This window comes from Ctenopharyngodon idella, chromosome 5 (genome assembly GCF_019924925.1).
Source record: "Ctenopharyngodon idella isolate HZGC_01 chromosome 5, HZGC01, whole genome shotgun sequence".
In the NCBI taxonomy this organism is placed as follows: domain Eukaryota; kingdom Metazoa; phylum Chordata; class Actinopteri; order Cypriniformes; family Xenocyprididae; genus Ctenopharyngodon; species Ctenopharyngodon idella.
In genome coordinates, this window is record NC_067224.1 from 18,610,777 (window position 1) to 18,631,635 (window position 20,859).

At 36.3% G+C, this 20,859-nt stretch overlaps 2 protein-coding genes across 11 annotated transcripts in view; both read right to left on the reverse strand.

The window, feature by feature from the left end:
- The window catches only part of dmrt1 (doublesex and mab-3 related transcription factor 1), a 55,662-nt gene extending 46,691 nt beyond the window's left edge, over nt 1-8,971 (reverse strand). The window contains exons 1-3 of one of the 2 annotated variants that reach the window (XM_051892590.1): nt 8,484-8,971; nt 7,755-7,932; nt 3,517-3,674 (exon numbers count right to left, since the gene is read on the reverse strand). In XM_051892590.1, the coding sequence (XP_051748550.1) occupies nt 3,517-3,674; nt 7,755-7,932; nt 8,484-8,675 (528 nt within the window). In that variant the 5' untranslated portion in view covers nt 8,676-8,971. The remainder of the gene's footprint in view (nt 1-3,516; nt 3,675-7,754; nt 7,933-8,483) is intronic. The other variant, XM_051892589.1, reaches the window with a different exon arrangement.
- Nucleotides 8,972-10,144: 1,173 nt separating this feature from the next.
- The window catches only part of kank1a (KN motif and ankyrin repeat domains 1a), a 50,925-nt gene continuing 40,210 nt past the window's right edge, over nt 10,145-20,859 (reverse strand). For 8 of the 9 annotated variants that reach the window (XM_051893903.1, XM_051893900.1, XM_051893907.1 and 5 more), the window contains 9 exons: nt 20,014-20,166; nt 18,920-19,016; nt 17,093-17,278; nt 15,856-15,943; nt 15,040-15,259; nt 13,167-13,309; nt 12,804-13,004; nt 11,517-11,615; nt 10,145-11,194 (listed from right to left, as the gene is read on the reverse strand). In XM_051893903.1, coding sequence (XP_051749863.1) covers nt 11,135-11,194; nt 11,517-11,615; nt 12,804-13,004; nt 13,167-13,309; nt 15,040-15,259; nt 15,856-15,943; nt 17,093-17,278; nt 18,920-19,016; nt 20,014-20,166 — 1,247 coding nt within the window. In that variant the 3' untranslated portion in view covers nt 10,145-11,134. The remainder of the gene's footprint in view (nt 11,195-11,516; nt 11,616-12,803; nt 13,005-13,166; nt 13,310-15,039; nt 15,260-15,855; nt 15,944-17,092; nt 17,279-18,919; nt 19,017-20,013; nt 20,167-20,859) is intronic. The other variant, XM_051893901.1, reaches the window with a different exon arrangement.

Sequence of the window (20,859 nt, forward strand, 5' to 3'; positions counted from 1 at the left end):
CAAATAAGCTAATTGTGACACCGACCAAGTAAATATTTTGTACAAAAGATCAGATTTCATTGAAGAACAAGATTCTTTTTGGAGCAAAAAGAGGACATACCAAATACTAAAACATTCTGAAATTCATATTGACTTTGCAATCAAGCTCAAAATAGTTGGACTTTTTAATATTATAAAATCAAAAGCATTTTCTCCAGTGGTGTCTCAGACTTTTTGACCCCACTCACTAAGTACTACACAGTTCAAAAGTTTGTTTTAGAAAGAAGTCTCTTATGCTCACCAAACAAATACAGTAAAAACTGAAATATTATTACATTTTAAAATAACTTTTTTTTATCTTAATATATTTTAAAATTTAATGTATTCCTGTGATGGCAAAGCTGAATTTTCAGAATCATTACTCCAGTCTTCAGTGTCACATGATCCATCAGAAATCTTTCTAATATGCTGTTTTGCTGCTCAAGAAACATTTTTTATTATTACCAATGTTGAAAACAGATGTGATGCTTAAAGGATTAGTTCACTTCAGAATTAAAATTTCCTCAAAAATGATGTACTCACCCCATGTCATCCAAGATGTTTATGACTTTCTTTCTTCAGTCAAAAAGAAATTAAGGTTTTTGAGGAAAACATTTTTCTCCTTATAGTGGACTTCAACAGCTACCAACAAGTTGAAGGTCCAAAGTGCAGTTTCAGTGCAGCTTCAAAGGGCTCTACACGATCCCAGCCGAGGAATAAGGGTCTTATCTAGCAAAATGAATGGTCATTTTCTTAAAAAAATAAATAAATAAATTATATACTTTTTAACCACAAATGCTCATCTTGCACAAGCTCTGCGATCCACCAAGCATTACGTAATCATGTTGGAAAGGTCACGCATGACGTAGGAGGAAGTACCGAGCAAGAGTTTACAAAGCGAATGTGCAAAAACTCAAAAAAGTCCTTTACAAAAAAAAAAAAAAAAAGGTAAAACAACGATGTCGGATGATTTTGAATTTGGAGGAGAAAATGAGATTTTTCGCCCTACCGCGATATTTCCGCCTACATCACGCGTGACCTCTCCAACGTGATTACGTAATGCGCGCATCGCAGAGCTAGTGCAAGACGAGCATTTTTGGTTAAAAATTATATATATATATATATATATATATATATATATATATATATATATATATATATATATATATATACACACATATACATACACACACACACACATATATATATATATATATATATATATATATATATATATATATATATATGTATGTATGTGTGTGTATGTATGTATGTATATATATATATATATATATATATATATATATTTTTTTTTTTTTTTTTTTTTTTTTTTAGAAAATGACCAATCGTTTCGCTAGATAAGACCCTTATTCCTCATCTGGGATCGTATAGAGCCCTTTGAAGATGCACTGAAACTGCAATTTGGACCTTCAACCCGTTGAAGTCCACTATATGGAGAAAAATCCTGGAATGTTTTCCTCAAAAACCGTAATTTCTTTTCGACTGAAGAGAGAAACACATAAACATCTTGGATGACAAGGGGGTGAGAAAATTATCAGGAAATTTTAATTCTGAAGAACTAATCCTTTAATATTTTTGAGGAAACTAGGATACAACTTTTTCAAGATTCTTTGATGAATAGAAAGTTCAAAAGAACAGCATTTATTGAGAATAGAAATCATTTGCTTCAGCTTCTGTAGCTTTTGATCAATTTAATTAATTCTTGCTTTCAAATAAAAATTCTCTTACTGACCCCAAACTTTTGAACAGTAGCAACACCAGCAATATATTATACTACATTAAAACATTTGTAATGCAACTACTATAACCAGAAGCTACTTTTAAAAGGATATTTTACTGGTAGATGAGTGAGAGCGTCAGTATCTCAGCAACATGATTAGAAAACTGGAAATATGTGATTTTACAGATTAGGATTTTTTTTTAAATACCAGATTAAACCAACAAAAAAAAAAAAAAACTATTTAGCTGATATTATAAAATAAAAACAGTGACACTAATTGAAAGCAGTGCTTATTTAGACTGTTTGACAGTCTTCTTGTGATAGTCGTACAATGAGGATAAGGGTTAAAAAACCTCCAATGACAGAATTAGTTGCGGTTCCGGGTAGGGGGAGCAGGGAAATGTAAACAGAATGTAAGAGGTGTAGCGTGGCATGAAAGCTCCACACCTTCCTGCTGTGTTTGTCCAGTGGCTTGGAACGATGGCACTAGTATTATCACTGTACACCGAGGACAGAAGCTCACTACGGCCTGCCAACTTCAACAAGCCAGACGGGTCCAATGACAGCAGCCCCTATCAACACGGCTGCAACACACTTAATCACCTTATTACCTGGGCTACATGGGACGCAGACTGGGTGAGTGTGGAGGTGTGTGCACCATGCTGGCGTTCACACGGATGTTTGCTAGCATGCTCGTGTGAGGTACTGCATGTCTAAAGGGTTGGTTTGAAGATACTATATTGTAGGGGGGGTTGAGACTGGGGTCAGTAGCTTAATTCTAAATAAATTTGAGCTGTTTTTGAAAGTACAAACTTAAAAAAAAAAAATCTGTCATGAACACGTCCTGTTTCTTTTACTGTGATGCATCTCTACACTCTAAAAAATGCAGGGTTAAAAACAACAAGTTGTTAAATGCCCAGTCTGCTGGCTAGTTTTATTTAACTCAACTATTGTTTAAAAATTACCGTATTGCTCACTTAAAATTAACACAAAATATATTGAAAATTAATATGTATTAATATGTTTAATAAATGAAAGTTTTATAAGTTTAATAATAAGTTTAATGAATAACAAGTAAACAATAAACATTTATTAAATTGCTTATTAATAAATGTTCATCTTTTGATTATTACTGTTGCCTCTAGTAATTGTGTGTCTGATTTTTAATTTCCAACCTATTTTGGGTTCATTTTAAGCCAGCCATGTAGTCATATTTTAAACAATAGTTGGGTTAAATAAAACTGCCCAGCAGGTCGGGCAAACATTCAACCCAACCACTGGGTTTGTCCCTTTTCAACCCAACTTGGGTTGTTTTTAACCCAGCATTTTTTGTGGAGTGTATAGTGTGTAAAAAAAACAATTTAACTATAAAACATCATGAAGCAAACTTTTCACCTAATGTGAAGCCAGAATAATCAAAGATTAAAGTTTAGCAGGAGAGGGGCAATGTTATTTTCAGTGCATAATCATGCTGTTAAAAATAATTAATTGAAATAATGCATCATCTTACTGGTTACAAATTTACAGTAAAGGTTCCTGAAGTGAAGCGCAAATTAGCTTAGTACATATTATTATTAAACAATATTAATAAGCTATTCAGTCACATCTGTGATACTACTACTACTACTAATAATAATAATAATAAATTATTATATAATAGTAGCATACATTAGTATAGAATAAATAATGTATAACATTCATTTAAAACCTGAAAGAGCAGTTCAGTTGCACTTGACGTGAGGAGCACATCCATTCACCTGGTATTGCTGGTAGTTGTACAGGTTGCTATAGTAGGACGTGTACGGTGTGGGCTGGTAGAGGTTGTAATAGGAGGCATCCACCATCAGTTCAGATGGGCCCTCAGTGTGCCCTCTGTTGGTCATTGCAGAGCTTAGAGCCAGCATGGAACGGCTCTCTGAAATATCAGACAATAGGTCAAAATTAGGTCAAAATTCTCTGACAAGCCCATCAGCCTCAGATTTAACACAATATACAAAATTGGAAATTACATAGCTTTTATTATGCCAGCTATATAAATTCATAAATGCACTTTTGCTATAAACTATATAGCAATATGCAAAATATACAAAACATCACATACGCACATTACTGTTTGGATTATCTTTTTTAAAATCAGTCAACTAAAATCTATTCCTTCCAAGCTATTCTCACATTTAAAAAAAAAAAAAAAAAAAAAAAAGTTTGCAAATGTTTGAAAAAAAATGTTTGCAAAAAATTTGCAAGGCATAAAAACATGTATTATCAACAACAAATGCAAAATTTAGTGATGATTAAACATGCTGCAGTGGTTAAAGGGTTAGTTCACCCACAAATTAAATATATGTCATTAATTACTTACCCTCATGTCGTTCCAAACCTGTAAGACCTTCATTCATCTTCAGAACACAAATTAAGATATTTTTGATGAAATCCAGTTTTTTTTATCCTCAACAGAAAGCAACGAAATTAGCACATTCAAGGTCCAGAAAAGTAGTAAAGCCATTGTTAAACTAGTAAACGTGACTACAGTGGTTCAACCTTAATGTTATGAAGCGTAGAGAATACTTTTTGTGCGCAAAAACAAAAAAATTAATGGCTTTATTCAACAAATTCGTCTCTCCCATGTCATTCTCCTACGCTATTTATGTTGCAGTGCTTCCAGGTTCTACGTCAGAACGGCGGCTCAATATTGGCCGACACTGTTCACGTGAGCAGCACGACGCATGCCTGTGATGCTGACGCAGGAGCAGGCCAATACTGAGCCGGCGTTCTGACGTAAACACGGAAGCACTGAACTGCGTTCACTGCGTCAACTGCGTATGAGTCTGACTGTAGAGAAGAAATTGTTGAATAAAGTCGTTATTTTTGTTTTGTTTTTGCGCACAAAAAGTATTCTCGTTACTTCATAACATCAAGGTTGAACCACTGCAGTCACGTTGACTATTTTAACAATGTCTTTACCTTTCTGGAACTTTTATGACAGTAATTACGTTGCTTTCTATGGGGGATAAAAAAACCTCTCAGATTTCATCAAAAATATCTTAATTTGTGTTCTGAAGATGAACGAAGGTCTTACGGGTGTGGAACGAAATGAGGGTGAGTAATTAATGACAGAAATTTCATTTTTGGGTGAACTAACCCTTTAACATGATATTACATGTAAAACACTTTTATATTTTACTGAACTAGAACTTTGAGAATATAGTATTTCAGACTTAATTATTTCAGACTTACTTCTAAAATGTAATGTCCAAGAGATATTCTCACATTTTTCAAAATTGTTCACATTTTTGCAAATGTTGAAGTTTGCAAGGCATAAAAACAAATGCAAATTTCAGTAATGATTTAAAAATCATTTATTGATAGCGACAGCACAGATTCAAAGTAATATAAAATGCCAGTTAATGAGAAGTTTTTTTTGTCAGCATGTGTGTTATGCCATGCGTCACTTTATCTCTGACGACAAATTCTCCTGCTTCATCTGTCAGCAACTCAAGAGGCAGCTGGCTAAATCACAGAGCATATGCAACCTTGACCTGTCTGGTATCCAACTCCTTCCTTAGTCCTATCAGAGAACCAGGAACACGACGTTTCTCCCGCTCATCGAACAGCCCTTCACAGACAGGGTCTGGCACGACACAATCGGCATCTACGCTGATAGCCTACCCCCCCCTCCCCCTTATGAGAACGGATGTGCACCTCACCGACTGTACTGTGTTCTGGGGAGGTTGTAATGAAGAATGAAGAATCATGGGATGGTTACAAGATGTTCATGGTCATGGTTCCTTTAGTTTTTTTCTCTGCCACTGCCACACAGTGGATAGTTCAGGGGGTCAAGATGTACTTATCTCTTCGTTTTCCCATGGTAAAGTGACTGAAGGCCTGATTCACAGAAACCTCCTACAAAGAGTTGAGCTTAAGTCTTATTTTAATAAAAGAGGGTGTAAATTGATGGAAAAATTATGAGAATGAAAAGAAGAAAAAAAAATTCAGAATGTCGTAGTAATGAAACTTCTGATGCCAAGCTTTTTTCTTTTTTTACTTTATAAGGCTCTCATGATAATATAATTTGATAGCATGCCTTTCAAAACACAATGTTAAATGGTTTTGTTGCATTAAAGGGTTAGTTCACCCAAAAATGAAATTTCTCTCATTAAGTACTTACCCTCATGTCGTTCCAAACCCACAAGACCTTCGTTCATCTCCGGAACACAAATTAAGATATTTTTGATGAAATCCAGGTTTTTTTAATCCTCAATAGAAAGCAATGAAAATACCACATTCAAGGTCCAGAAAAGTAGTAAAGACATTGTTAAAATAGTCAGTGTGACTACAGTGGTTCAACCTTAATGTTATGAAGCAATGAGAATACTTTTTGTGCGCAAAAACAATACAAAATTAACGACTTTATTCAACAAATTCGTCTCTCCCATGTCATTCTCCTACACTATTTACGTTGCAGCGCTTCAAGGTTCTACGTCAGAACGCCGACTCAGTATTGGCGGACGCTGTTCACATGAGCAGCACGACGCATGCGTGTTATGCTGATGCAGGAGCCGACCAATAATGAGTCGGCGTTCTGAGGTAGAACACTGAAGCGCTGAACTGACAGGGGAGAGATGAATTTGTTAAATAAAGTCGTTATTTTTGTTTTGTTTTTGCGCACAAAAAGTATTCTCATTGAACCACTGTAGTCACGTTGACTGTTTTAACTGTTTTTACTATTTTTCTGGACCTTGAATGTGGTATTTTCATTGCTTTCTATTGAGGATAAAAAATAAAAAAAACTCTCAGATTTCATCAAAAATATCTTAATTTGTTTTCCGAAGATGAACGAAGGTCTTACGGGTTTGGAACGACATGAGGGTGAGTAATTAATGACAAAATTTTCATTTTTGGGTGAACTAACCCTTAAGAACTTTAGAAGAAGTTTAAAGGGTTAGTTATATAAACGTTGATAAGTGAACATAAACAGAAGCTCAACCGAACCTGCTTGACACACGAGAACAAACCTTTTGCAGAGCTCAGTCGTGCTGCGTAAAACACAGGAATGAACCTCATTGGTTCTTGAACATAAAGCGAACATGCTTGAGCTTCCGTTTACCACAACTGATTGTTCAGCGTATAAAGCATTCGTGTCTCTTCATTAAATTTGGACTAAACCGCTCAATTCATATGGATGAGTTTCACAATCTCTTTATGAACTTTTTGAAGCATCTAAGTGGTAGTTGCATGGCTGTCTATGCAGGGACAGAAATCACTCAGATTTTATTAAAAATATTTTCATTTGTGTTCCAAAGATGAAGGAAAGTCTTACGGGTTTGGATCGACATGATGGTGAACTACAGTATCCCTTTAAGAACTTTAACAAGTAAAAAAATAAAATAAAACATAAGCGTAGCATCAGTAGTTTCATTACTATGACTTTCTCATCATTTGTCCACTTTCTGCAAAATGTTAATAATTTTAACAATAAAATATTAAAATAAAAAATGCATGTTATATTAACTGCCTTCAAGTAAGCCATTTCACATAAAATTATCCAGCTCAAAAGTTTACATACACTACAATTTTCCTCGTTTTGTTAAAATTAATAACATTTCGCAGATTCTGCAAGTGTATGCTAACTTTTGACCCCAACTCTAGCATGTGACAACTTGCCCCAACCTGACATTTTGTGAAAGATGCCCTTACAGTTAAAATCTGCCTTGATTATATATTTGACTCTTGCCTTAATGTATCCCAGTATGATTTTATTTTGTTCACTAGTTACCCAAAAACAGCTATTACATAGGCTATTATGTATACCGATGACTTTGTAATTTTTGCTTAGTTTACAAAATAATGTTTTAGCTAGGTGTTTGAACCCAAAATACTGTATATAACCATTTCCACGTCTTAATTGGACTCAAAACCACGTGAGATACTAAGATATGTCCCTTGTGATAAGTATTGTTTTTGTTAATCATCTAATTAATGAGGTAAGTTTTCTCACCTAGGTTGGTGGGAGAGGCGGTAGCGCTGCTGGTGGTGGGTGATGGCGGTCCTGAGCTGATAGTAAACACATGATCACCCACGACCTCGTTCTTCACCAGAGTGTCTGAACCGGAGAGGTTAACCGGACTGCAAATGCCCATTTCTTCCTCCTGGGCCTGCTGCCTCCGTAAGGCCACCTAACACGACAAACAATGAACTCAAGGCCCAGCCGAAACAAGTTCACTCTCTAATGCATTAAAAGTATCACAAGACATTTGAAATATAATTTCGTTTCAATTAAATTACTTATTGCTTATAAAATTGTTATTCTACAGTCTGTTTTATTCGTAAAAAAAAAAAAAAGAAGGAAAAAAAACGGCGCCAAACTGCAGCTAGCTGACACAGTCGCACAATCTTCACTGTTTAACAATGTAGCTACCAAACGTTACTATGATTGTAAACAATTTATCATTATTATTGTAGCAAACAATACAATAATTTGTAAACTCGACTGTAAACTGGAAAAGCGACTAAAAACATGTCGTTCTTTAAGTAACAATAAATAAATAGAAACCGATAGGGGGAGGCAAACTATGAAATATGGAGTAGTTATAAGTTTATAAACAACACCTACACAAACAGTGCATTTAGAACACAAAAGAACGGAAGATACAACGAAAAAGGAAAAAAATAAAACTCAAATCACTCTAGTTGAACTCGCGCCCTATCAAAGATGGCTCGTGTGTACCTGGGCTGCCATGACCCGCTGTCTTTCAGCGATTAGTCTGCATTTCTGACACTGACAGTCCCTCCAGTTGCAAAAGCGTTTGTGGCCCTTCAGCGGAGACACGAAGCCGTGGTTCCTGCAGCGCGAGCACTTGGGCATACGGGACGGTTTCCTGACGGACAGCGAGCCGTTACTCTGCTCTTCCTCACTCATCCCTACAGGTGGTGATGACGGTCAGCCTCTTCTGCTTCGAATATGACACGACAGCGGATTATAAAACTTTTATAAGGAGGGGGGGTCTGAGGTTTGATACAATATTTGGCGCAAGCAACCTGTGCTTTCCAGTGCGCGTGGGAGCTGATGTTCAGTTTCTTCCCACTGAGACCAAAGTGACTCCCCATGTCTCATGAATTCATAGATCATAAGAAACAAAACAAAATGCGAGGATGGCGTTTTAAAGCATGGTTAAAGGGCTTCAGCCAGTTTGTTTAGGTAAGCCTATCACAAAGTTTCATGATTCATTAGTGGTAATAAGCAAATAATTTAAAATAAATTAATACAAATCAATTAAACGAAATGAATAAATAAATTACGACGGCCAAGATGTTTACAGAAGTTGACCAGACCTTATAGGTTTTCAGAAAGGGTCCGGGAATTCCCAGTGGGCCACAGGGGACTGCTGGGGGTTATCGGGAAAGTTCAGAGAAAAATAGAGTAAAAATAATGAAATCATTTTATTCAACTTTCAACATTTCAGGTTATACATCTAAAATACTTTGATGTTTGGAAGGAAAAAATGTAGGCTACAGAGTCAACATAATAATAATAATAATAATAATAATAATAATAAAGGAATATTCTACAGGTATTGGTTTTTTACACATTTTATAATATTTTTGTTTTTCACTGGACAGGTGCAAGACGTTTGAAAACCCATGAGCTAGATGACGTCACCGTCCACCGACAGAATATCAAATTCACTTCAAAAAATGCTTTCTGTGCAATGCCATAATTTATGTGTAGTGAAAAATAAGTGACTAGTTTAATTGACTTTATATAAAATATTATATACAAATAGTCTATTTTGCTCGAAAAAAAAATCCTCAGAATACATACCTAATTGGTCAGCAGAGAGAGAGAGGGAAAAAAAATGTTTTTAGCAGCATAATGGTGTAGTTACGGTATCAACCAGCAGGGGCTAACGAGCCATTACCAGCCAGGACATTGATGATGATGATGATGATAATAATAATAATAATAATAATAACTCTCTTTGCAGTGTCCATATCTAAATGGCATCTTTAATAGAATTGAGAATCTGCTCATCATGTTTTCATTCCTGCAAATCCCACCCCCAAAAGACTGCAACAAGCTAATTAGTTGGCACAGTTTTAATTAGGCCTACTTTATTAAAATATAGTAATAAATTAAATGTTTAATATTAAATTATACATTGTTTTAATGCAAGTAATTACATTCTTTTCAACTGAATATTTCCTGTTTGAATAATAGTGCCTAATAAGAAAAGAGAGCTCAAGACAGCAAGTCATGTCTAAATGAATTTGAAATGTACATTAGCCGTCCTTTCCAGTAGAGGGAGACATTGTACTGTTGACCTGGAAGAAACTGGAATACTGAAAGGAAATTTTCACAGGAGAGACTGAAAAACCAGGAACAAGCCATGTCGTTTTAATACTTTATTATCGAGTTATAGGCTACTGTCGGCAGTTATCTGTTATATTTGTGACTACACGAAAAGCCACATATTAGATGCAAGACATAAGTTTATTACATAAAGGCCAAGCTATTACATCTACATATCGCAAACATACATTATATACAATGAAAGTACAATTATTTCTGATAAAAACTTTTAATTGGTAAATATATCTGAAATTTTCTAAATACTGTGATTTTTTTAAATAGATAAAATGGCAAGTATAAAATTAAGGACCATTTCCAATCTAGAAATATATGTTTAAAATAAGTTGAAAGTCTGTATTTCAACTTGTGATACGCACTGGACATCACTGTTGAGGTTTTGATAGAGAAGAAAAGATTTAAACCCCAAAGGCTGAAAATATCGGGCAGCATATACATGGTTCAAATATAAAACTCATTATCAGGCAACATTGGCCACATCTTGGAATTATAAATTACTGATTCTTTAAAAAAAAGGAGAGACAGAGATAAAGGAAAAAACAACTTTGAACAAAGCTATAGATAAGCTTTAGGCCACTTAAAGGAGGAAAAATACCAAGACATATTCATATATTATAAAATTCCACATTTATATGAGAATAACAATATTCTGAATTTAACTCCATAGCCACGTTCCAGTTGACGTCTAGCTCTGATATTACGCTGGTGATTTCAGGCAGAAGAATACTTCGTTTCGAATACATTCAGGGTGAGTACAGATTTGAGGTCTTGAAAGGACTGACTCTTAGCTAGCAAGTCCATTTGTATTATATAATCTGAAAGCCAAGGAGAAAGACATAACTAAGAAGAAGTTTGCAAAAGTGCTCAGTATAATTGCCTACTGTCCATTAAGTGAGGTTTGAAGTAAGTTTTCAGTCTTTTAGCTGTAGATTTGGTTTCTAGCTGATGAAAATGGTAGGCATGGCAGAACCTGAAAAAATAGCAGCTCAGGCAGGGTGGGGTAGAAGCAATCAAACATGTCCCTTCCTTGTAGGACTGGGTGAAGTCTTCCTCCCAAGTCGAGGCGTACCCTGTGAACAGATGACAGACATAAAAGGAATGATTAACAGTAAACAGAGCAAAACATGAGTCAGCTGCAAAATCTATAACCATTATAAAAGGCCTTCCTTCAGACCCTAAACTCTGATATTACAAAATACATTGTCATTCTCCACTGAAACAGTCCAACAGGTCAAGATACTTTATAATATTAGTTCTCTGCAAAAAATATTCTGATTGTTTTCAGCTTCTTTCAAAAAAAAAAGAACATTTGAATTATTACTATAATGTACAAATACACAGATAAAATGAATGCATTGCATATGAGCTGAATGTGAAAGTGTGGCCACTCACTGGTGACTGTGCTTTGGAGAAGTTCATATGGGCATACAGCAACACTGCTATGTCCTTATGACCCGCTTCCAGAGCAATAGACAGGGCATTGCTCTCATCCTAGGGACAAGAAAACAAACATCTAAATGACCAAATGTCTCATTAGCCTTACTTGCTGTCTCATTACAATACCACAGTATCCACTATGAGAAATGAGTTGGACACATTATAGAAATATACATATTTGGTGGATTATCTAGTTTACCCGAAAGATTTTACGTTTTGAAATTTTACATGTTTTTGCTTCATCGGAATGGGATGACACTTGGTGACTTTTGTCACATGAACTATGTGAACACACACAAAAATCATGGACATGATTCGGATATGTTAAAGGGTCGGGAAAAAAAGTCCCACTTGGCTCCTTCGCGGTCAAAAATGACCGACAAACGAAATTAATGGGAGATACAAAAACTCAGAGAATCTATTGGTGGTACAAACTACAAATCAGCCACTGTGCAGAAAAAAAGTGCACAGCACTGAAGGGGTGAAATGTCAAGAGTGCAAAATAGACACAGATCAGACCCAGAATGATTAAGCTGTGATAAAGCATATCTGTTCATTTTTGTTAATTTGTTTTTTTTAATTTTGATGTAATGTGTAACAAAATATCCTCCTCTGTGTTCAGGTTCGACTGTAGTACAATTAATGCAAAAACTGACACTTCAAATCAAAATTTCAAAAAAAAAAAAAAAAAAAAAAAAAAAAAAAAAAAATCTAAACCTTGACAAAAAGTAGTCTTTGAGAATTTGAGAAAGTATAAATCCAAACCCACAACTTAATAAAAATAAGTATTTATGTCTAAAAAAAAACACTAGAGAATTTATAAGCCACTTTATATAGAACTAAATAAGAATCTAGTGGTTACAACATGGCATTACATAAGTTTTTTCTTTTTTTACTCCTACCAGATGGCACTAATCTACCTTCAAAAATGGATTTTAAATGTCTTGTCTCTATTTTAACATGGAATACTGGTTTAATTGAAAAATAATTTAAAAAAGAAAAAAAATGGGAAAAAAAAGGTGTATTTTTTCAATGGGGAAAAATATCTATTAAAAATTGTATAAATATTGCATAGTATCATAAAATCCCCTCAAAATTCTGAATAATAATCAAAAAATATTATTGAACAAAAATATATTACATTGGTTTTCCTAGAAAAAAAAAGGAGTTGCATTTCAAGGCTTCGGTCACTTTTGACCACGAAGGAGCCAAGTGGGTTAAAAGGGGACTCTGCTCACTCACATTATCACTGAGTGTGCCGTCGCAGCCCGGCTGAGCCAGCAGCAGCTTGACTATCTCAACGTGGCCATGTTCACTAGCGCACATAAGTGCAGTCGAGCCCTCATCATCCTGGATGTTGACGTCTGCACCGCAGGCGAGCAGAGCTTTCACCATGTCCATTCTGCCATGACTGACAGCCAGCATCAGCCCTGTCTGACCAGCCTGGATTCACAATAATATCAGCTTAGACACTTCTAAAGTAACGGACTACTGTGTGAACAGCTAATGAAAAGTTAATGCTAATTTATAAACATACTATTTTGCAGATTCATGTTTGTTAATAATGCACAAACACTTTCAGTGTAACTGTCGGATCACACTGACCTGGCTGGCTTTTGCATTGACATCTCCTTTGCTGAACAGCTCTTCAACCACCCTCATGTCCTTCGGGGCCTCAACGGCAGCTAGTGCTGCTAGCATGATGGGAGTATAGCCTGCCTTGTTCTGCTGATTGACATTGCAGACATCTGTAATGAAACAAAGAACAGGGGAATCAGAGACCGCTGAGCCCACCCTTGAAGTAAATGCATTTGGAAGGAGGCAGTCTTTTGTGTGAATTTAAGAGTGGGGACATACAGGGCTATTCAAACTCAGAGTCATGGGCTGGGGAATAAGAGAAGGACCAAAGCGGGGCTTCACTGACTGGCAATGGGGCAAAGATGGCCAGAGGGTCTGAGAATGGAAGCAGACAATTGAGACAATGGGGGCCGCCCAAAAAGAGTCAGATAGTAGAGGAGCACAAAGGCGATGGGATAATAGCCTTTTATTTTCAGGAGTCGAGGCACCTCATCATGTGGTATTCAGAGAGGTCTTTGGTGCTTTCTGGAGGGGCGACAGTGGGAAACGGCATGATTCTGGATGTGGCTGGAGAATTAGCCATTAGCTTACATTCACTACCATTCAAAAGTTTGGGCTTGGTAAGATTTTTTTTAAAGAAGTCTCTAATGCTCACCAAGGCTGCATTTATTTGATCAAAAATGCAGTAAAAACAGTAATTTTGTGAAATATTATTACTTTTTTTTTTTTTTTCCCCAATTTGAATATATTTTAAAATATAGTTTATTCCTTGATGGCAAAGCTGAATTTTCAGCAGCATTACTCCAGTCTTCAGTGTCACATGATCCTTCAGAAATCATTCTAATATGCTGATCAAAGACATTTCTTATTATTATCAATGTTGAAAACAGTTGAGCTGCTTAATATTTTTGTGGAAACCATGATACATTTTTCAAAAATATTTGATGAAAAGAGCAGCATTTATTTGAAATAGAAACCTTTTGTAACAACATAAGTCTTACTGTTACTTATGATCAATTTAATACATCCTTTCTGCTTATAAGTATTAATTTCTTTCAAAAAAAAAAAAAAAAATTACTGACCCCAAACTTTTAAATGGTAGTAAATTCTGCAGCTGAGATGGCAAATGTTCTGAGCCATAAATAGACATTACACACACCCATATTTGCCAGTGTAAAACCCATCACCATGATGATAGGGTATTGTGGGTGGTTGCCAGGGTGTTGCTATGTAGCTACTAAGGTGTTCTGAGTGATTTCTAGGTGGTTACTTACTGGCTCAAGTCAAAAGACCACTGGTAAGTTTTTCTGACTCCGTTAACTAGTGTAACTCCGTGACTAGAGTTGTCAAAAGTACCGACTTCGGTAACTAGTCGGTACTGAAATTTTAAAAATGTGACTCTTTGAGTGCTTTTGAGCGGATTCGTAAACACCTCTGAAGGGCCATTGTGTTGACGCGCTCATTGGATCTGTCTGTGATTGGCTTCAATGATCAACGCTTCAAAAATGTTGCACAGATACACACGGGAGCATTTGAAAACAGGAGTCTTGTGAACCAGTCCGCTGATAGACGCCTGCTTTCAAACGCTCCTGCTCCCGCTTTCAAAACGCTTTCCCGTGCGTTGATCATTGTAACCAATCACAGACATATCCGATGAGCGTGTCAACACAATGGCCAATCAGAGGTGTTTACGAATCCGCTCAACAGCACTCAAAGCGTCACATTTTTAAAATTTCAGTACCGATTGGATCGAAGTCGGTACTTTTGACAGCTCTACATGTTGACTTTTTATTCATGCCGATGCATCCCTAACAACACCAACAGGGCACCTTCACACTCGTCAATCATCCACTGCTCTAAAAAGCTGTCTGTAAGTGGCTTTAAAAGGAAATGTACTTACCAGCATCGAGCAGCTTCTTCACAATGTGGAAGTTGGAATGGGATACACTGTAATGGAGGGCGGTGTTCCCGTTGCCATCGGCCATATTTACAATGTGTTGTAGCAGGGCAGGGCAGATGCCTCTGAAAGCATTCAGGTAATCCTCCACCATCTCCGCCACGGCCGTCTTTTGACTGGACACACGGAACCACTCGTGCTGCACTGTGTTCACATATGGCCTCTGGAATGACACAAAATGATAAAAATGATTGAGATCATTATGTATTACAGGGGATTTACATGGTTTGTGCTCCACTGTAGTAACACTTTAACATGGAAGGAACCCTAAAATCAATGTAAAAACATAAGATTGGTAAACAGAACCAAAACACAGAGAAACATCCAGCATCTTGTTGCATAATGATTCTAATTAGTCTAAATTACATCCACTTATTTGACACAGCCTTTCTGAAATTCAGGACAAATACAGCTTTGAGTTGAGGCTGGACTTAACAGTAGGCCTGTCAGTGCACAGCTGGGTGCGTCTCAGACCCTCTGTTCGGGGGTCAGCAGAAATAAGTGTTGATCCAACATTCTTTTACACTACGTTAACCACAAAGGATCCAATATCCTTCCCGTTCAGGCGCAGTGAAGCAGAGCATGAAGAAACATCTAAAACACTAATTTGCTTTGAATCGCTTGTTTGTTTGGCAAGATTGGTGAGTGAGCAAAAAAAAAAAAAAAAAAAAAAACTTTTAACCAAATAGTTTTGCTGATCTTGAATCACGGATATTATTTTTGTGCTCTGCAAGTTTACACAAGAATATATTTTCTTACCACATCTTTACTAGATAAAGTCTTGGGGTCGTTGAGGTGGGATTTCAGCATGTTGCATGCAGAAAGCATCTTTTCATTCAACTCATGCCTGGGAAGAACAACAAAAAAAAAAGCCACATTACTACTAATGTAAATATATGACACTTCTGACTGCTAACCAGTATTGGGTAAAGAACTCTGCAAATAAACATGCATTTTTTTAATTATAAATGAAAACCACATTTGGAGGTGGTCAGGGGATTCTGGACACACTTGACAAAGATGTAAATGCTAATATATTTTCATTATATCTGCATAGTGCATAATCTGTAATACAGAGGTTGTGCCAAAAATAATTATCCACAACTCAAGGACTGAGTCAGTTTTCCGTCATGCTCTATTTTCCCGTTATAACAAAAAAACTCTGCTTGGTATTTTCTTAACGTGACATAATTTCACAAGAACGTCTGTGTCTTATGCACTGTTTTGTGGCTTCTTGGCTCTCACAATGTAAAAAAGACAACAGGCACTGCGGTCTTGTGATCTGGTTATCCGATTTAATGAACAATATCCCATGAATTATTCTACTGGACTAAACCAGGAATCTCTTTATTTCTCTCCCCAAGTCCTCACTCACGTCTCTCTATTACTCTATTTAAAATTTATTTTTCTCCCCTTCACTTTAATCTCTATTAGCATATTTTGCCGATTGAATGCTTGTAAAGTAGGGAAACGCAATTGACCAGATACATTCTTTTTAAATGTCTGTATTTAGAACTATCTGTCGATGTTTTTTTTTGTTTTTTTTTAATTAGCTTTCTATTTTGCATGGGTAAATGCAATCAGCTCTCTAATCACATCGGAGATGCACAGAAATGCAAAGTGTCAATGCATTCTAGCTAAAGAATATCCAGAAACTGTCCAGATATGAAATAATGTTAATTCCAGGTGGAAAGAGGACTACTTGGAGATTATGAAATGTAGTACTTTAGGACTCTTTCTCATAACTTATGTCAGGCTTGGTATGCAGGATTCTTAACTTGTATGATTATACAGAGCTCCCATTCCTGCCTCCAAAGTGTCTACATTCCTCTTTTAAAAAAATATTCAAATATTACATTGCCGACATCACATCCAAAATACCTTAAATTTTCTTTCTAATGAAAGTGATATTTGATTTGGTCTAGAGTCATAAATGACAACACTAGCTATGAATCACTTGTTGCATCTGGATCTAAGAGTTACTGGCAATACTTGCCTCTGCCTTTTCTCCTGGCATAAATCTTCAGTGTCTCTATCTTCATCCACTGCTTCATTGTTCCTGAATTCTTCTTTCCTCCTTTCTCTCACATTCCCCATCTCGTCTTTCTCCTCCCCTTCATCCTCTGAACCAGAGGAGCTGCTCTCTTCTGAGCTGGAGTCATCACTCGATGTCGTCTCATACCTAGAGATGGAAAACAGCATGGAGTTGAATCTACGCATATTTACATAATGCTTTTGAATACCTGATTCTGACTGTTCAACTGCAGTACTGATTTTGTAAAATGACCACTTATCTGTACATTTCTTCATGGCAACATGCCTCAAGTGCAAGTTACTAAGAATATATAAATTTATATTGTAATGATGTTGCAGCTTAAGCTAAACTACAAGTAATATTTTGTAATTACTTGTAATCAATATGCTATTTTGTAAGTAGCCATTTAAAGGGAACCCCTGGTGTTAAGACTTGTATGGCTTAATATAATGTAAATGATGTCTCTTACTGAAATATGTAGCAGAAAACCCATGAAAGATTTACATTATTTAAAAAATCCATGACATATTTAGACAATGGGCGGCGCCATTTTGTTTAGGTGCACAGTGCGTTCTATGTCGATGACGTCAAATGGTTGGACTCACTGAGCTACTTGCATTACACTGCTGTTGTTTTTACCGCAACACAACTCGGAATATAATATACAATGCCACATTGTGCAGCTTTTGGTTGTAATTTTCAGTCGATGAGCCACAAGAGAAGCAATGTAAGTCTTTACTGCTTTACTAACGATACGAGGAGAAAAGAACGTGGACGAATAAAACTTCTTAACTGCATCTTTGTTCTCTTCACTTTAGCCCTGATGACTTTGAGGCTTTTTATCTGTATGTTTTGGTGTTACGGTAATCTAGTAACGCATACAGGTCTTAATATCCACGGGGTTCCTTTTAAAACCCGATCAGCCTTTTCAATTTGAGCCAGAGCGCAAAATTAGTGAGGATGAAAACATCGAAGACATGCAATGTCTCTGTGGCCATTCGAACTACTGTTGTATGACTGACGTGTTAAAACCGTCTGATCACCTGAATGCATTACACACAGTTAAACATGCTGAGAAGATGCTACTGTTTATGCGATCAAAGATATCTCGTGCATCACGGCACACACGCGCTTTGCGGCAGTCTGTCTCAATCGAGATGTGTTATAGGCTGCCATCATCAGTCTCCACGACAGGCGTGGCATTTGGTTAAAACATGCACTTATATCCATCTGCAACTGTAAGCTCTTTCAGTAACTGTGGTCTACTAAAAGCCTCAAAGGCACCAGGGCTAAAGTGAAGAGAACAAAGACGCAGATCTTTAGGAAGTTTTATTCGTCCACATTCTTCACACTTCCCATTCTTTTCTCCTCTTATCGCTAGTAAAGCAGTAAAAACTTACATCACTTACTTCTCTTGAGACTCATCAGCTGAAAATTACAACCAAAAGCTGCACAATGTGGCATCATATATTATATTCCAAGTTGTGTTGAGGGCACCGCCCATTGTCCAAATCGGTCCAAATATGTCATGGATTTTTTAAATAACATAAATCTTTCATGGGTTTTCTGCTACATATTTCAGTAAGAGACATCATTTACGTTATATTAAGCCATACAAGTCTTAACACCAGGGGTTCCCTTTAATAACCTTAATTTTTTTTTTTTTTTTTTTTTGCCAATAATGACCAGCTGGCTGTACGCCTTACATATGACCAACTTCAACTAAGAATTTTTTTTTTTTTTAAATCATACACTTATATTTTTCCCCTCTTGTGAAAGTGAACCTACCCTCCATTCACACCAACAAACTGCAAGTTCTTTTTTGTGCCATTAGGTCCCTGGTGACCGTCTTTCTTCATGATGGACTTCAGGGTGCTGTGACTGCCTAGTAGAAAGGATAAATGCAGGCGATCGACAATTATTATTTTATACTGTTAAAGTGGAGCCTTAATGTTTACATTTTAAATCAAATATTTTTCTAGGTACAAATAGTAGACAAGTATATTCAAGCTTACATACATATTTTTTTTTTAATATAGATCTGCAAACAATATTTTGCCTCCACCACAAATGCTGACAGAAATCTACGCACTCTATCAAAATTGAAAGAAACACATAAAGCTGACATCATGATTTATGAAATACAGTGTTATTGCTGTTATGGGAAATGAACAAGCGGAATCTACTTTAGCCAGCAACAGCTAATCAAGACCATAAGCTGGAACTGGCTACATTACTTTTCCAAATCTGACAGACATGTAGAATGTCCAACCCTTGTTTTTGTTTTCAACAGAAGAAAATATAATCAGGCGCCGCTAGTTCAGAAAAAAAAAAAAAAAATTGTTGCATATCAAACATGAGTTTTGAAAAAACTAGCCTATGTGAAGCAAAAGATACACATCCCGCAGCCTAAAGCTATGGCAAACATGTTAAGTACAGGCTTCGCTCTGCCAAATACCAAAGAGGATCGCCGCCCCTCTCCACAGAGACTGAAAAAAGAACAGTTCTGAGAACTGCCAGAACATGCCCTACAGATGGACACACTCCCTCTGACTGTCTGTATCTTTTACATTGTATAGGATGAAGGCACTCATTATCCACGTTTCCCTTATTTTGACAGGTGAGAGCAGCTGAATCCCTGGAACTACGTGCCTTGAAGCTGTTAATCTGTTACATGCTCTACTAAGACAGTCACACAAAGGTTGCTTCATGAAAAAAAGTCATCCGTCTAGGGGAGTTCAACTTGAAGTGGCTTCTTTTATAATGGTTAATCACGGTCTTAGTAGTTCAAAACAACGCACTGATTATCAACTACAACTGGCTGTAACTGAAAAAAAATATTTACAAATATCTATCTTTTGTGGTGACAGAACTGGGCATACCATGCAATGCTGTGGACATTTGCTGGTCCATGCGGCTTTTCTGTGTAACTGTGCTCTGTTCATGTGAGTCGTCAGTATAGACATTTTCTATCCGTGTGGCCTCTGTTTTCACACTACTCGAGTGAGAATGGACTGCACTGACCATCTGCGTTTCTGGATAAATAGAACAAGAAGAGAGAAAAAGGCCGGCATTAAAACAACATACATTTTAAATAGATGTTCAAATCAAATTTTAAAATGAAAGTAATATTATTTTATGTTTTAATGGCATTTTGCTGATACAAAGGTATAGGTACACATGAAAGAGTAAAGAGAGGGCTCTGTGACTGGAGTCTTGACCTTTTCTGAAACACCTCCATATTAAATAAGTGATATCACAGTATTCCTTTCAGCTAATTGAATGTTACGGTTTTGAGTGTTTTAAAAAAGAACAGTGGAAATATAAGTGAATTGTGACTTAAACGGCTTGAATGTTTTATCAGGAGATATTGATTTGTTGTGTGTCTCTTGAAATTCATCCTTGCAGAGCTTGAAAGAACTCAAAGTGCATATCCAAGAAACCAAAGAAAAAAAAAAAACCTTTCCGCTATATAAAAACAAACGGCTTGGCAATTGATTGTTTGAAACCGAAGGCTTTCATAATCACATAACAGCAGACAAAAATAAAACAAATTTTCATGTAGATATGTCTGTTGTTGCTTATATTTAGGCTTGTGGGGTGCCACAGATAGAGGCCTTTAAATCAACCAGTCAGTTATAGTTTTTCTAGGTGCAGCTGCAAACAAGGTATGCTACTGTACATAAACCATGACATTATGATATAGATCCTGCCAAAACAGAATTGCT